This window comes from Pelophylax lessonae (genome assembly GCF_965119305.1).
Source record: "Pelophylax lessonae genome assembly, contig: HAP1_SCAFFOLD_113, whole genome shotgun sequence".
In the NCBI taxonomy this organism is placed as follows: domain Eukaryota; kingdom Metazoa; phylum Chordata; class Amphibia; order Anura; family Ranidae; genus Pelophylax; species Pelophylax lessonae.
In genome coordinates, this window is record NW_028120137.1 from 577,598 (window position 1) to 595,511 (window position 17,914).

A 17,914-nucleotide genomic window follows, 5' to 3' on the forward strand; every position below is an offset into this window, starting at 1 on the left:
GTGGATGTGGTGTATCTAGATAAAGGAAGGCCTGTGGATGTGGTGTATCTAGATAAAGGAAGGCCTGTGGATGTGGTGTATCTAGATAAAGGAAGGCCTGTGGATGTGGTGTATCTGGATAAAGGAAGGTCTGTGGATGTGGTGTATCTGGATAAAGGAAGGCCTGTGGATGGGGTGTATCTGGATAAAGGAAGGCCTGTGGATGGGGTGTATCTGGATAAAGGAAGGTCTGTGGATGGGGTGTATCTGGATAAAGGAAGGCCTGTGGATGTGGTGTATCTGGATAAAGGAAGGCCTGTGGATGGGGTGTATCTGGATAAAGGAAGACCTGTGGATGTGGTGTATCTGGACTTTGCAAAGGTCTTTGACACCGTTCCCCACAAACAGTTACTGTACAAACTAAGGTAACATGTGGCACTTTTCCACTGCAAGGACCGGCTCGGCTCTACTCGGCCCGGTTTGCTTTTCCACTGCTGGTACCGCATAGTACGGTGTTGGAACGGTTCGGTTCGGTATGGTTTGCTTTTCCACTAAAGTAGTACTAAAGTTAAGTGGGTGGGATTCTCTGAGCAATCAGTGGCTAGTAGTGACTGCATGCAAAGGATTGTGGGATATGGTACCTCTTGGAACCACAATCGAGGTGGTACTGTTTTTGAGATCCGTACCGTTCGGTTCCATGCAGTGTAATAGCGCCAATAGTAGATGAGGCTGAATAAAGACAATAGTCCATCCAGTTCCCCCTGTGTAGGTGTGTGGGGGCGGAGTCCCCCGTGTAGGTGTGTGGGGGCGGAGTCCCCCGTGTAGGTGTGTGGGGGCGGAGTCCCCCGTGTAGGTGTGTGGGGGCGGAGTCCCCTGTGTAGGTGTGTGGGGGGGGGGGGGGGGGGGGGGGAGTCCCCTGTGTAGGTGTGTGGGGGCGGAGTCCCCTGTGTAGGTGTGTGGGGGCGGAGTCCCCTGTGTAGGTGTGTGGGGGCGGAGTCCCCTGTGTAGGTGTGTGGGGGCGGAGTCCCCTGTGTAGGTGTGTGGGGGCGGAGTCCCCTGTGTAGGTGTGTGGGGGCGGAGTCCCCTGTGTAGGTGTGTGTGGGCGGAGTCCCCTGTGTAGGTGTGTGTGGGCGGAGTCCCCTGTGTAGGTGTGTGTGTGGGCGTATTCATTTCCTATACCCCTGAATGTTCTGATCCTTGAGATGTACGTCCAAGAGTCTTTTAAAAGTAGCCATACTTGGGGCCGTCAATGCCAGGCTGGGGCTCTCGCTGCAGGTCTCCCCGGAGTTGGCATTGTTGGGTATCCATGAAGATGATCAGCGCTCGCATCACTCCAAGCTGCTGATCTCCTACCTTTTCTATTATGCAAGAAAGGGTATACTTCTTAAATGGGCTGCCTCCTCTCCCCCAGATGTGGCGTCTTGGCTTGTACTGGTGGATGCGGATCTGCCTATGTACATACTTACTTATATGCACAGGGGTTGCCCTTGGAAGTATGATAAAGTCTGGGCACCTCGTACTGCTGACTGTTCTTGAGCCTTGTGTTCCCTTCCCCTTCCTGCCCCCCCCCCCCCATCTTTTCCCTTTCCACCCCCCCCCTGTCTTTTCCCTTCCTCCCCCCTCCCCCTTTCTGTTCCCTTTTTTAACTGGTTTATTATGGTCTTGCTTTTGCTGCTAGGTATTCTTCTGTTACTGGTTTATGACCTCCAGCATGTAGATTGATTGATCTATGTCTCTTTTTGCTGTGTTATACTGCTCTTGACTTCTGTCTTGTAATGCCTGCTACCATTTATTTCCTACCCTGTAATTGTGTCTTTTTTTTTGTTTCCTAATAAAGCACTCCTTGTAAAAGAAAAAAAAAAAAAAGCCACCATACTTCCCGCAGTTACTACCACTTGTGGTAAAGAATTCCACAATCTTGTAGCCCTTACAGTAAAGAACCCCCCGCATTGCCTGAGGTTAAATCTCTTCTCCTCTAATCGCATTGTATGGCCTCGTGTCCTCATATGTTCTTTGCGACTGAATAGTATTTTTTCTATGCGATAATCACCGTTAAGATATTTATAAAATGCTATCATGTCCCCTCTCAGGCGTCTCTTCTCCAGGGAGAATAAATCAAGCGATTGCAGACGATCTTCATAATTAAGGTCCTCCAATCCCCTAATCAGTTTATTTGCCCTTCTCTGGACTCTCTCCAGCTCCAACACATCCCTCCTGAGGACTGGCGACCAGAACTGGACAGAATACTCCAGATGAGGTCGGACCAGAGTTTTATAAAGTGGAAGGATTATAGTCTTATCTCTGGAATACATCCCTTTCTTTATGCATGCTAATATTCTGCCGGCTTTGGCAGCTGCCGCTTGACATTGCATGCTGTTGCCTAATCTATCATCAACCAAGACTCCCAGATCTTTCTCCATTTTTGATTCCCCCAAGGGTTCCCCTCCTAACGTGTATTGTGCTTTTATGTTTTTAGTCCCCAAATGCAAAACCTTACACTTCTCCACATTAAACCTCATTTGCCATGTCGTTGCCCACTCCGTTATTTTTCAGGTCACTCTAAGATTTCTGCCTCATGCTGTGAAGTTATTGCCCTGCTTAATTTTGTGTCATCTGCAAAAACTGATAACGACCTCAATGTTGTTTATGAATAAATTGAACAAGGTTGGTCCCAGGACTGAGCCCTGGGGGACCCCACTTACCACCGCAGACCAGTCTGAGTATGCGCTGTTTATTACCACCCTTTGGACACGCCCTTTTAGCCAGTTCCGTATCCAAGAGCAAACCCTGCTATCGATGCCTGCAGACCTTATTTTATAAATTAAGTGCTTATGGGGAACTGTATCAAACGCCTTAGCGAAATCCAAGTACACCACATCCACTGGTCTGCCCCTATCCAGGTACACCACATCCACTGGTCTCCCCCTATCCAGGTACCCCACATCCACTGGTCTCCCCCTATCCAGGTACCCCACATCCACTGGTCTCCCCCTATCCAGGTACCCCACATCCACTGGTCTCCCCCTATCCAGGTACACCACATCCACTGGTCTGCCCCTATCCAGGTACACCACATCCACTGGTCTGCCCCTATCCAGGTACACCACATCCACTGGTCTGCCCCTATCCAGGTACACCACATCCACTGGTCTGCCCCTATCCAGGTACACCACATCCACTGGTCTGCCCCTATCCAGGTACACCACATCCACTGGTCTGCCCCTATCCAGGTACACCACATCCACTGGTCTCCCCCTATCTAGCTCACAGCTCACCTCCTCGTAGAATGTTAAGAGATTGGTTTGACAAGAACGCCCATTTGTAAACCCGTGCTGATTACTGCTGATGTTGTTGTTGTCTTTAGAAAACTCTTGGATATAGTCCCTTATCATCCCTTCAAGAAGTTTACATACTATCGATGTCAGGCTGACCGGCCTATAATTTCCCGGGACGTGCCTCTGCCCTCTTTTGAATATCGGTATCACGTTAGCCTTCCTCCAATCACCAGGAACAGTTCCTGTCATAATACTGTCAGCAAAGATCAGGAACAGTGGTCTAGAGATATCAGCTCAGCAGAGGATCAAGTTGTGATTTGAGGACAGGCAGATGTCTTACAGTATGTCCTTATTAGGACATCCATGGTCACCATAAGACATGGGGCCATCCGGGGTCACCATAAGACATGGGGCCATCCGGGGTCACCATAAGACATGGGGCCATCCGGGGTCACCATAAGACATCGGGCCATCCGGGGTCACCATAAGACATCTGGCCATCTATGATCATTATGGATCTGATCTGGGCTGGAGACACAATTTAATTTGATTCGGCTGCTCTCGTTTGTTACAGTAACCTGTGATCACCATGACCGATTGGCAGAAGCAATTGGGAAAATCTGCAGTAAGGCGGGAAGGAAGGTTGGGGGCGCATGCCGCGTTTCTCACTTTGTGGGCGGTCAGGGAAGATTATCCAGAAATAAATACCTACTCTAACTTCTACTTGGATTTTCAGGAATATTCCACAGCAGCTTCATGACATTTTCCATTGGTGTGCTATAGAGAACAGTAAGGAGCATGGTAGGGATTTCTTTTAGCCACCTCTACGGCTATCTGGTAGATGGGGGCAATCTTACAGCTATGGGTTGTCATGGAGAATTCCTGGCGACTTACAAACAAGACAGAAGACAGAAGAAGGCATGATAAATTTCCATACAATTCCTTTCCCATCCCTTCACGAGGCGCTATCCCAATGCTGGTGGTGTTCCACATTGGGCCCTACTTTCCCATCCCTTCAGGGGGAGCTATCCCTATGCTGGTGGTGTTCCACATTGGGCCCTACTTACCCATCCCTTCAGGAGGAGCTATCCCTATGCTGGTGGTGTTCCACATTGGGCCCTACTTACCCATCCCTTCAGGGGGAGCTATCCCTATGCTGGTGGTGTTCCACATTGGGCCTTACTTACCCATCCCTTCAGGGGGAGCTATCCCAATGCTGGTGGTGTTCCACATTGGGCCCTACTTACCCATCCCTTCAGGGGGAGCTATCCCAATGCTGGTGGTGTTCCACATTGGGCCCTACTTACCCATCCCTTCAGGGGGAGCTATCCCTATGCTGGTGGTGTTCCACATTGGGCCTTACTTACCCATCCCTTCAGGGGGAGCTATCCCAATGCTGGTGGTGTTCCACATTGGGCCCTACTTACCCATCCCTTCAGGGGGAGCTATCCCTATGCTGGTGGTGTTCCACATTGGGCCTTACTTACCCATCCCTTCAGGGGGAGCTATCCCAATGCTGGTGGTGTTCCACATTGGGCCCTACTTACCCATCCCTTCAGGGGGAGCTATCCCAATGCTGGTGGTGTTCCACATTGGGCCCTACTTACCCATCCCTTCAGGGGGAGCTATCCCAATGCTGGTGGTGTTCCACATTGGGCCCTACTTATCCATCCACAGAGAAGAATGACACTTACCAGATTGGCCACGCTCTCCGGAGTCAGCAGCGGGTTTAGGAAGTCGGCGGTGACGTCTGTAGCAGACAGCGTGCTGGGAGGTGGTAATGGAGGATGCGGTAACGGGTCTTTCTCATCGTCATCATCAGCCAAAGGAGCGTCTGCAAGAAGATATACAGAACCATGAGAAATACCATCCTCTGGCCTCAATGCTACAACTCAGACCTGAAAATGCTGTGTCCCCTGGCTTCAATGCTATGACTCCGACCTGGATCGCGGGAGGTTCTGGGCTTTAATAATGGACATGGAGTGTGAAGCGCGGGAGGTTCTGGGCTTTAATAATGGACATGGAGTGTGAAGCGCGGGAGGTTCTAGGCTTTAATAATGGACATGGAGTGTGAAGCGCGGGAGGTTCTAGGCTTTAATAATGGACATGGAGTGTGAAGCGCGGGAGGTTCTAGGCTTTAATAATGGACATGGAGTGTGAAGCGCGGGAGGTTCTAGGCTTTAATAATGGACATGGAGTGTGAAGGGCGGGAGGTTCTAGGCTTTAATAATGGACATGGAGTGTGAAGCGCGGGAGGTTCTGGGCTTTAATAATGGACATGGAGTGTGAAGCGCGGGAGGTTCTAGGCTTTAATAATGGACATGGAGTGTGAAGCGCGGGAGGTTCTGGGCTTTAATAATGGACATGGAGTGTGAAGCGCGGGAGGTTCTAGGCTTTAATAATGGACATGGAGTGTGAAGCGCGGGAGGTTCTGGGCTTTAATAATGGACATGGAGTGTGAAGCGCGGGAGGTTCTGGGCTTTAATAATGGACATGGAGTGTGAAGCGCGGGAGGTTCTGGGCTTTAATAATGGACATGGAGTGTGAAGCGCGGGAGGTTCTAGGCTTTAATAATGGACATGGAGTGTGAAGCGCGGGAGGTTCTAGGCTTTAATAATGGACATGGAGTGTGAAGCGCGGGAGGTTCTAGGCTTTAATAATGGACATGGAGTGTGAGTTCTAGACTGCCATGGTCCCTATGTGTTTTTGTCCCTCTCACCAGTTCGGCTTTTCTTCTGGCTCCCCTCCCCAGCTTCTCTGGTTCTCTTGCGGCTGAGGTCGCGGGGTGGCGGTAAATGACGGGTGATCTCCGCCTGGTTGGTCCCTAGATCCAGCAGAAGGGTGCTAATTGGTCCCTGGTAATCACAGGACGAAGGATGGCGCAGAACACTCAGCAGCTGCAGCTTGAGGTTCTTCCGGACACTACTGACCTGAGACTTGGCCAGAGTTGGCGGCAGGTTTGCTGCAATGAAAGGAGAAGAAGTTATTTCACATTACAGAGAGGGAAGAGAAGAGCGGATGGACATGACAGCCAAGTACCATGGAGGGTTTCATACGCCTGGACAACCTCGGCCATAAACATCGGCCTCTGACGAGCGATGGAAGCCAAAGAGCCGAGCGCCGCTGTCAGGTTGATGCTGGAGATCGCCGGGTGCGCCATAAACTTCAGCAGTTCTTTCAGGGCTTGTTTTCCCGTGTCCCGTAATGTGTCTGCAAAGATACAACAGGGGAGGGGGGTGAGCTTTACACCGACCACGGGGAAGGCAGAGAGGAGGATTAACATGGTTTTACGGGGGTATATATATGCAGGGGATATCTATAGCGAGGGGGGGAGTATATAGAGGATAAACGTATCTATACCTTGGGGCATACATATACAGGGGATGTCTATAGCAGGGGGAGTATACAAAGGGTGAACATAGGGTAGGATACACACTGTATTTTAGGAAGGGGGGGTAGGATACACACTGTATTTTAGGAAAAGGTAGGAGGATACACACTGTATTTTAGGAAGGGGTGGTAGGATACACACTATTTTAGGAAGGGGTAGGAGGATACACACTGTATATTAGGAAGGGGTAGTAGGATACACACTGTATTTTAGGAAGGGGTAGGAGGATACACACTGTATATTCGGAAGGGGGGGGTAGGATACACACTGTATTTTAGGAAGGGGGGGGTAGGATACACACTGTATTTTAGGAAGGGGTAGGAGGATACACACTGTATTTTAGGAAAAGGTAGGAGGATACACACTGTATTTTAGGAAGGGGGGGTAGGATACACACTGTATTTTAGGAAGGGGGGGTAGGATACACACTGTATATTAGGAAGGGGGGGTAGGATACACACTGTATTTTAGGAAGGGGTGGTAGGAGGATACACACTGTATTTTAGGAAGGGGTAGGAGGATACACTGTATTTTAGGAAGGGGTGGTAGGAGGATACACACTGTATTTTAGGAAGGGGTAGGAGGATACACACTGTATTTTAGGAAGGGGTAGGAGGATACACACTGTATTTTAGGAAGGGGTAGGAGGATACACACTGTATATTAGGAAGGGGTAGGAGGATACACACTGTATTTTAGGAAGGGGTAGGAGGATACACACTGTATTTTAGGAAGGGGGGGGGTAGGATACACACTGTATTTTAGGAAGGGGTAGGAGGATACACACTGTATTTTAGGAAGGGGTAGGAGGATACACACTGTATTTTAGGAAGGGGTAGGAGGATACACACTGTATATTAGGAAGGGGTAGGAGGATACACACTGTATTTTAGGAAGGGGTAGGAGGATACACACTGTATTTTAGGAAGGGGGGGGGTAGGATACACACTGTATTTTAGGAAGGGGTAGGAGGATACACACTGTATTTTAGGAAGGGGTAGGAGGATACACACTGTATTTTAGGAAGGGGTAGGAGGATACACACTGTATTTTAGGAAGGGGTAGGAGGATACACACTGTATTTTAGGAAGGGGTAGGAGGATACACACTGTATTTTAGGAAGGGGGGGGGTAGGATACACACTGTATTTTAGGAAGGGGGGGGTAGGATACACACTGTATTTTAGGAAGGGGTAGGAGGATACACACTGTATATTAGGAAGGGGTAGGAGGATACACACTGTATTTTAGGAAGGGGTAGGAGGATACACACTGTATTTTAGGAAGGGGTAGGAGGATACACACTGTATATTAGGAAGGGGTAGGAGGATACACACTGTATTTTAGGAAGGGGTAGGAGGATACACACTGTATTTTAGGAAGGGGTGGTAGGATACACACTGTATTTTAGGAAGGGGGGGGTAGGATACACACTGTATTTTAGGAAGGGGTAGGAGGATACACACTGTATATTAGGAAGGGGTAGGAGGATACACACTGTATTTTAGGAAGGGGGGGGTAGGATACACACTGTATTTTAGGAAGGGGGGGGTAGGATACACACTGTATTTTAGGAAGGGGTAGGAGGATACACACTGTATTTTAGGAAGGGGTAGGAGGATACACACTGTATTTTAGGAAGGGGTAGGAGGATACACACTGTATTTTAGGAAGGGGGGGGTAGGATACACACTGTATTTTAGGAAGGGGTAGGAGGATACACACTGTATTTTAGGAAGGGGTAGGAGGATACACACTGTATTTTAGGAAGGGGTAGGAGGATACACACTGTATTTTAGGAAGGGGTAGGAGGATACACACTGTATTTTAGGAAGGGGGGGGTAGGATACACACTGTATTTTAGGAAGGGGTAGGAGGATACACACTGTATTTTAGGAAGGGGTAGGAGGATACACACTGTATTTTAGGAAGGGGTGGTAGGAGGATACACACTGTATTTTAGGAAGGGGTGGTAGGATACACACTGTATTTTAGGAAGGGGTAGGAGGATACACACTGTATATTAGGAAGGGGTAGGAGGATACACACTGTATTTTAGGAAGGGGTGGTAGGATACACACTGTATTTTAGGAAGGGGTAGGAGGATACACACTGTATTTTAGGAAGGGGTGGTCCGTCGGGATCTGCTCCAGACTGATGTCGCCTTCCTGTCTCTTGGGAATTTCACTATCAGGAGTTCGGGGGGACAGGGTGACAATTAGACTTTCCACAAACTTCACAGCGTGTGTGCGGATCCCGTCATTGTCAGATTCCAGCAGCTGAAGGATGTCCCCGGCCATTTCAGTCACTAGGTCCCAGCATGACTCTTGTTGTTCTGATGGTGGTCGGGAGCGGACAACCCACTGTACAAAGAATAGAGAGAAGGAGGAATGACATCAGAACCTTGGGAGGACAACTACAACGAGAAATGACATCAGAACCTTGGGAGGAGGACTACAACGAGAAATGACATCAGAACCTTGGGAGGAGGACTACAACGAGAAATGACATCAGAACCTTGGGAGGACAACTACAACGAGAAATGACATCAGAACCTTGGGAGGAGGACTACAACGAGGAATGACATCAGAACCTTGGGAGGACAACTACAACGAGAAATGACATCAGAACCTTGGGAGGAGGACTACAACGAGGAATGACATCAGAACCTTGGGAGGAGGACTACAATGAGGAATGACATCAGAACCTTGGGAGGAGGACTACAATGAGGAATGACATCAGAACCTTGGGAGGAGGACTACAACGAGGAATGACATCAGAACCTTGGGAGGAGGACTAAACGAGGAATGATATCAGAACCTTGGGAGGAGGACTACAACGAGGAATGACATCAGAACCTTGGGAGGAGGACTACAACGAGGAATGACATCAGAACCTTGGGAGGAGGACTATAATTTGAAATGACATCAGAACCTTGGGAGGAGGACTACAACGAGGAATAAATACACGTTCGCCAGCACACCAGGGATCTTCAATTGCAGTCCAAAGCTTTTATAGCAGAGTGATGACATCACAACGGAATAAGTGCAACATGCCTAACAAAGGGGTCCTGCATGGCTCCAAAAGGCTGCACTTATTCTGTTGTGATCTCTCTGCAATAAAAGTTTTGGACTATATTTGATGATCCATAGTGTGCTGGCGAACATGTGTATTTATCTTAATGCATCCAGTGTCCAGCTGATAATCGCTACAGAGGAGCCTATAATCCAGGAACGTGTACCATGGGAATATAGACAAGACTACTACGAGGAATTACATCAGAACCTTGAGGACTACAATGAGGAATGGCTTTAGAAAGTTGGGAGGAGGACTTCGATGAACTTAGTTCTCCTCCAACGATAAAGTACTGAGGACAGTACTGCCCCTAGGGGCCAAGGGCCAGTACCACCTCTAGGGGCCAGGGGAGAACCTCACAGAGTAAGAGGAGAAATTGAAGGCTGCTCAATTCAATCTTGGAGCCAAACCGCGATTACGCTCGGCCAGGGAACACGTTTTGTATAGAGAAATTCAAACAAAATTAAAGTTCACTAAAACTTCCCGGGTGTGTCCAGCCGTGACTGTAATCCGTCACTGTGGCGGACGGACGACCGGGTAGGAGCACAGGTCTCGCTGTCAGAGATGTCCCCTAGTAGCGAGTTATGCTGTAGTAACTCTTGGTCTCGGTAGCAATAAAAAGTGGACTTTCCCAATAGCGATAATCCAAAGCAGGTATAACTTTCCCCCACAGACATTAATGGAAACTGATTGCTGGGGTGAACTGGTTTATTGAACAAGAAACAGACTTGTTATACATTTGAGGAGTACGTCAGTCACTACATGAAGAATGAGCCGAATATTATGGGTGCATTCACACTTGAGCGTAGCATTTTACAGCGTTTTTTTACCGCGATTTTCAGGCGTTTTTGGAGGCAGGCATTGACATCAAAAACGCTGGTAATCAGCCCAAAAAGAAGCTCATGTACTTTTTTCAGCTACAGGCGTTTTGCAAAACTCTCAGATGTGAACAGGGGCCATTTAAATAAATTGGGTTTTACTTGTTGGGCGTTTTGGAACGTTTTTTTGAGTGTTTTTGGAGCTGAAAAACACTCAAAAACGCCCAGGTGTGAATGGAGCCTTACCCAAAACACCACACAATGGTTAGATAACGCGGTACAGCTGACTCATGGCTAATCCCATCATAGAGGATCCTCCAAGAGTTCATCAAATTATCCACCAGACAGAAACAGGTCAGGAAAAAGGGAGCGGGGAGGGGCACAGACCAGCAATACATTCACCATACCCTGCACCAATAATGGTACAGGGTGACCAAAAGGATTCTGGGGACCCTCATATAGTATCTGTCTTTCATCCCCAGTGACAGTGACTACCGTCAGTCACCAATAACAGAAATGGCTCAGAAATCAATACTGGAATGGTGGATACAGTTCTACACTCTCCCCTCCCCCACATCTGGGCCCCTGCAGACAGGACAGCTCCTTGGTTTCATCCTTCCTGATGTCTTCATACGCCAGGCTAGTTGCTGACTTGAATCCATAAAAGCGGGCAGCCTGAAGAGCTGCATGGAGGCCTTGGTTCCAATGTTTCAGGAGGAAGTCATGTCAAACGTTGGGGGCCAAACTAGGTTAGAAAGGGTCAACCATAGTTTGACCTTTTGACATATTTGACCTATAGCATGTATGAGACAACAGTGCCATCTACAGTATGAGATGGGAAATGTTTCACTCACAGAGATTAAATGTAGAGTTAGGAAGTATTTCTACAGTGTAATTGTTATTCTTGTTTAAAACCAAATAAAAAGATTTTTTAGTAAGAATAAGATATGCCAATAAGGGAATGGCTATCCAAATTTTCCAAAAGAAATGCCAGCAACATAAGCTGAAAAGGGGGCTTCATAACGAAGGAAGATGGGGACTTCACAGACAGAGACAGACAGAGGGGACTTCACAGGACAAAGAATACTTCACCTGGGGATAACACTAGTGCCGTATTTCCTGCAATCACTTGTAGGGTAAAGCCTGGAGGCCTTGGTTGCCTACAGAGATCGTGAAGCCACTATAACCTCAGCTTAGTGACTTTTAGCAATGGATTCCTATTGTACACATTGTCCATGTTATTCTACTAGGAAGGTTAGGTAGCGTGTGCATGTGTTGTATGTATATCTGCATTGTTTTCCTATGAGTGTAAGTAGTTGGTATGTACAGAATTCTTGTTTAGTAAAGCCCATAAATACACTAGAGAGGTTAACTCTTCTTTGCTTTAACTGCAAAGTGACCTTAAAAAGGAGAAGTTTACCTTTAGGAACATGCTACCGCCCCAGCAGCCTCTCCCCGATCCGCCTTCTAATTGTGACAGCGGGTCAGGAATCTTCTCCCTACACCCGCTGTTATAAATTTGAAAAAAAATGTGGATATGTGGGACTCCGCCCACACGGCCATGAGTTCTGTGAGGGTGCTGCGGAGCACTCTAGGCACTGGCAGATCTCTGAGCCTCCTGTCTAGAGAGCTACACCAACAGTCTGCAGGAGCCGGAGATTGTACCTGTGATATCCTGATCCCGGGTGCAACGCTTTACAGGCAGCTTAAGAAAATAAATGTTTTAAAAAAAAAAAAAAAAAAAAAAAAATTCAAATTTTTTGCAGGTTATTAGAAAAGGTGAACTTATCCTTTACAAAGATACAAAGCAAAACATCAGGGGAGGAGCCACACATTGTGGGATGAGATGGAGCGACTGAGGGGAGGAGCCACACAGTGTGGGATGAGATGGAGATACTGAGGGGAGGAGCCACAGAGTGTAGGATGAGATGGAGCGACTGAGGGGAGGAGCCACACACTGTGGGATGAGATGGAGATACTGAGGGGAGGAGCCACAGAGTGTAGGATGAGATGGAGCTAGTGAGAGGAGGAGCCACAGAGTGTAGGATGAGATGGAGCGACTGAGGAGGAGGAGCCACAGAGTATAGAATGGGATGATGATACTGAGGGGAGGAGCCACAGAGTGTAGGAAGGGATGGAGATATTCATGGGAGGAGCCACAGAGTGTACAATGGGATGGAGATATTCAGGGGAGGAGCCACAGAGTGTGGAATGGATTGTCAGGAATTCGCATGGTTTCAAATGATGGGTTCTGGAAGTGGTTCAGCTTGGCCCAAGGGTGGGAATTTGGATTACCTGGTACTTCAAAAAGAAACAAAATGGATTTTGGATTTGGGGGCCACGGGTCCCCCAGGCCCAAATGACACCCTCAGCTTTTCTTTGTTTTTGAAAACATAATGAGACATTCCAGTGGACATCCCGGCAAATTTATTGCTGAAATAAAAAAACTCTTGTTTCTAGATCACTAAATGAAAAGTTTTAGCACAAAAAAAAAAAAAGAAAATGGGATTTTTGACTTACCGTAAAATCCATTTCTCTTATCTCCATTGACGGACACAGCTCCTGATCTTGTAATTGTATATAAAATATCACTATATGCGCCCTCTGAAAATGATAAGATATATCCCCTGCGCACAAGGCACATGAACAGATGCGTCTTCAAGACAGACACTGTCGCAGCTACCTAATGAAAAGCAATATGTATAGGTATACTCTAATCACTAATCCCACAGGGCAATGAATCAAGTATAAGTAGCGCAGACAGTACAAAATTGTGCATCATCAAGAAAACAAAATCTGGATACTGATACCCTATTGAACCCTGTTTATGGATCCAGGGATGGACGTTTGATTGAAAGCATTGATTATCCAATTGTGTGAATAGCTCCTGATCTTCATAGCCATTGGGTTATACTGCCCCCTACAGGAGTGGGACACTAGGCAGGAAAGAATCTGGCTACGCTTATGGGCAGTTCCAGAATTACAAGCAGTGTTAGAATTACAACCCCACAGAGGGGGGGGGGGGGGGGGTGGGGGGTGCTGTGTCCGTCAATGAACATCAGATAAATGGATTTTACAGTAAGTCACAAATCCCATTTTCTCTTTCATTCATTGATGGACACAGCTCCTGATCTTCAGAACCATTGGGACCTCCGAAAGCAATGTTAAACATAAGGGGTGGGAACAGCAAAAAAATTCCCAAGGCTAAACATTAGCCAACCAGGCAACAGGAGCTCAACCAAAACTGGAGCCCATCTGAAAAAAAACAATACACCCTCAAAGAGGATCAGGTCCCTAAACAGCAGCCTGCAAAACCTTGTGGCCAAAAGAAGCATCCGCAGATCCCAACACATCCCTTTTATAGAACTTTGTGAAAGTGTGCACCGATGACCAGCTGGCCGCCTTACAAACCTGCGTCACTGACGCCTGATGACAGAAGGCCCAGGAGACACTGAGTGCCCGGAGTAGAGAGCGCCTTGACTGGGAAAGGAGGAACCGGACTCCTGATGGATCAGACAGACGGTGGTTCAGGCCTATTCCATCTAGAAAAGATCGCAGAAGAAGCGGACAACCCTTTCCAAGGCCCATCCATGAGCACAAATAGTGAGTCTGACTTCCTAAAAGATTCCATAGCTGCCAGGTAACCCCTAATCACCCGGACTAAGGCTGCAACTAACCTTTTCATAAATCGTAATCAGTTGTCTGATTATGGCTTCAAATAATCGATTAATCTGATAAAATAAAAAAAACTCAAAAGTGTGGTGCATAAATTAGTTATGAAGTAAAAAAAAAAAAATGATTTTAAAATCTCTCTATGCAGCGGTAAATACAAATAACTATACCTGAACTCCGATCCCAATCGCTTGTACATGTATATAATCTATCAGGTGCTAAAAAGGGTGTGACCACACATTCTGGAGGGACTGCATGTGGACTAAAGAGCTCACTCTCTCATTGCAAAGTTTGCTGGAAAGTGTGCAGAGGATTTCTTTCAGAATTTGTAGCTATAATGTGAGGGAACAAAATATATAATCTCTAATAACAGACAGAAGAGATATTATATATACACACACACATACACTAGGGATCGACCGATTATCGACGATATATGAAGGGCCGATATGCACTTTCCGATATAGAGGAACCAGCCGATATTGGCGGTATTGTCATGACGACGTCATTGCGTATGTTGCGCTGCACACGTTCTGCCTTCTAAGACCGCCTCCCACGCAGCCAGCTGCAGTCCGGTCACGCCGCGGTGCCAGCCAGCCACCCACAGGCCCTGGCCTCAGCCAGCCACAACAGGGGGCCAGCCAGCCACAACAGGGGGCCGGCCAGCCAGCCACAACAGGGGGCCAGCCAGCCAGCCACAACAGGGGGCCAGCCAGCCAGCCACAACAGGGGGCCAGCCAGCCAGCCACAACAGGGGGCCAGCCAGCCAGCCACAACAGGGGGCCAGCCAGCCAGCCACAACAGGGGGCCAGCCAGCCAGCCACAACAGGGGGCCAGCCAGCCAGCCACAACAGGGGGCCAGCCAGCCAGCCACAACAGGGGGCCAGCCAGCCAGCCACAACAGGGGGCCAGCCAGCCAGCCACAACAGGGGGCCAGCCAGCCAGCCACAACAGGGGGCCAGCCAGCCAGCCACAACAGGGGGCCAGCCAGCCACAACAGGGGGCCAGCCAGCCAGCCACAACAGGGGGCCAGCCAGCCACAACAGGGGGCCAGCCAGCCAGCCAGCCACAACAGGGGGCCAGCAGTCAGCCACAACAGGGGGCCAGCAGTCAGCCACAACAGGGGGTCAGCAGTCAGCCAGCCATTTTTTTTAACCTTATTGTCTCTTTCAAATTGCAATGGAAATGGATGAGGAGAGAAAGAGTAAAAGTGTGGTCTGGGACTATTTCTCATCTCAACCATCTCCAGGAAAAGCAGCAGTGTGCAACACATGTGCAAACAACATAAGCATGGGATCAGCAACTGCAAAAAACAAAAATACCTCAAATCTTTGGGCCCATCTAAGAGTTCATCATATTGAATTGTATCATGCAGCACAGAAAAAACAAAATGAATATCAATGTGATTGAAATACTTCCTCCACTATCCCAGGCAACAATAACAGATGTGTTTCAGAATACAGACAGATGTCATTGTCTAGATTCAGATGGAAGATCCCAACTGCTGGACAGAGTAATCACAGAGAGGATGGTCACTGATAACTGCCATTTACAATGGCGTCTGACTCTGGATTTCAGCGGTTGATATCCATATGGGAGCCAAGCTACACACTGAAGAGTGAGAAGTATTATCGAACCAAAATGCTGGCAAAGCTACACCAAAAGGTGATTGATAAAGTAAAGGCTATGCTGCAACTAGAGAATGCTGGCAACTCGCTCTCATTCACGACGGACTGCTGGTCACAAACAGAGTCACTACTCATTCTTACATGTCACACAAAAAGGCAATTGGTGTTGAATACAAAAGTGATACAAGGATCCCACACTGAGTACAGAAGAGAAATGTTTCTAGGCATGCTTGAAGAATGGGGAATCAACAAAGACAGAGTGGTGCTTGCGCCACTTCGAGACAGTGGAGCAAACATGCGGAAAGGAATGAGGCTTGCTGATACGTCAGACCTCTGTGTCATCATGGCACACAACACCCTCCAACTTTCAAATGATGGTCTGTCAAGCCAAATAGCATTGATTGATATATGTTTTGAGAAGCATGAAGAGATTAAACATGTTGTGCTTGCAAGTCTGTTGAATCCTCAATACAAGAACCATGCTTTCTCTTCTGATGTTGTATTGGCTAAGGTGAAACAATGGCTGACAGAAGATATGGAGGTGCAGGAGGTTCCTGATGAAAAGAAAAGTCCAAAACAATACTTTTATGAAGAGCAGCATGCTGAAAAAACAGACAAATGTCCAAAAATATATCAACGAACAGAAGAGAATCTGCTTCATCATCGTCAAATTGATCAGGACATTTTCAGTGTTTTATTGGGGCCTCATGCGGAGGATTCTTCTAAATCTGCAACAATGAGCCTGGATGATGAACTTCATCTCTATTTGAAGGAACCAGTAATTGACAGAAGAAGTGGTGATCCTCTTCAGTGGTGGAGAGAAAATGAGGCACGCTACAGAAGACTTGCTTTCCATGCTAGAAGATACCTCTCTCTCTCTCTGCTCCTCTGTCCTCCTCTCCTCCTGAGCATGTTCATGAAGTGGCAGCATTGTATGAACAAAACAGAAGACCTTTAACAGGTGACCACATGCTGAAATGTTCTGCTTTCTGCAGTATAATATTCTTCTACTTAACTGGGAGTATTGAAAAGAGTAGTGTCCACTCCTCCACTCCACTCCACTCCACTCCACTCCACTCCCTAGCTTTTTTTCTAGCAGTTTTGCACTGACTGCACTGCAGTAGTGATTTAAAAATGATTGCAGTGAGTGCAGTACTGCAACATTCACAATCAGATGATGTGAAATTTCCCTGCAGGTAAGGTGTGAAGAACGAGCTCTTCATGTTACAAAAAGTTAAGATTTACATGTTCAGTAACAGATTTGTGCTGAAATTTGTGTTTATTTTGCAAAAAAACTTTAAATGTACGAAAATATTGGCAATGAAAAACTGATATCGTCGATCACTAATATATATATATATATATATATATATCACACACACACACGTGTTGCACAGATGCCGGAATTGGTGGATACCAAGCATTGCTCTCGTGCAAATCTTCTGATACTAAAAACTCTCCTTTTTTTGGGATTTCATTGACTTGCATGGAGTTAAAAGTCACAAAGAATTTAGGAGGTCCAAATCGCACGGATCTGCAGCTTTGAAATCACACTGAAGTTTAGAGTTATTTAGGGGAGGAGCCACAACATGAAGCCGAGAACAGAGCTATTCAGGGGAGGAGCCACAGCATGGAGACGAGAATACAGATATTTAGGGGGAGGAGTCTACTTATATACGAGGGAATGAAGACATGACAATACCCATTTCTTACCTGAAGAGCCACTTTATAGAGCTGAGTCATGGTCAGGATGGACTTCTTCACCACATTAACATTCTCATCCTTCAGAAGCATGTGGAGGTTCGCAATCAACTTTATCAACAGCTCGTTATCCAACTTACTGTAAAAGGAGAAAAAAAAACAAAGCTGTCAGAACCCCATGGACTACAACTCCCAGCAGGCCTGCACACTCAATACAAAACAGGCCGGTGACACGTTTCCTGAACACAAAATTTACCAACGGCTTCCCCTCCAGCACCCGGAACCCTCCGTCACCCCCCCTCTGCACCGAGGACCCTCCTCCTCCCCCCCCAGGACCCTTCTTCCCGCCCCCCAGGACCCTTCTCCTCCTCCTCTC

At 47.5% G+C, this 17,914-nt stretch overlaps 1 protein-coding gene across 1 annotated transcript in view; it reads right to left on the reverse strand.

Annotated features, from left to right (window-relative positions):
- Positions 1-17,673, reverse strand: part of LOC309543498 (symplekin-like) — a 61,537-nt gene extending 43,864 nt beyond the window's left edge. The window contains exons 1-5 of the mRNA XM_082275975.1: positions 17,551-17,673; positions 8,758-9,007; positions 6,294-6,464; positions 5,974-6,216; positions 4,949-5,088 (exon numbers count right to left, since the gene is read on the reverse strand). Coding sequence (XP_082132101.1) covers positions 4,949-5,088; positions 5,974-6,216; positions 6,294-6,464; positions 8,758-9,007; positions 17,551-17,631 — 885 coding nt within the window. The 5' untranslated portion in view covers positions 17,632-17,673. The remainder of the gene's footprint in view (positions 1-4,948; positions 5,089-5,973; positions 6,217-6,293; positions 6,465-8,757; positions 9,008-17,550) is intronic.
- Positions 17,674-17,914: the final 241 nt, after the last annotated feature.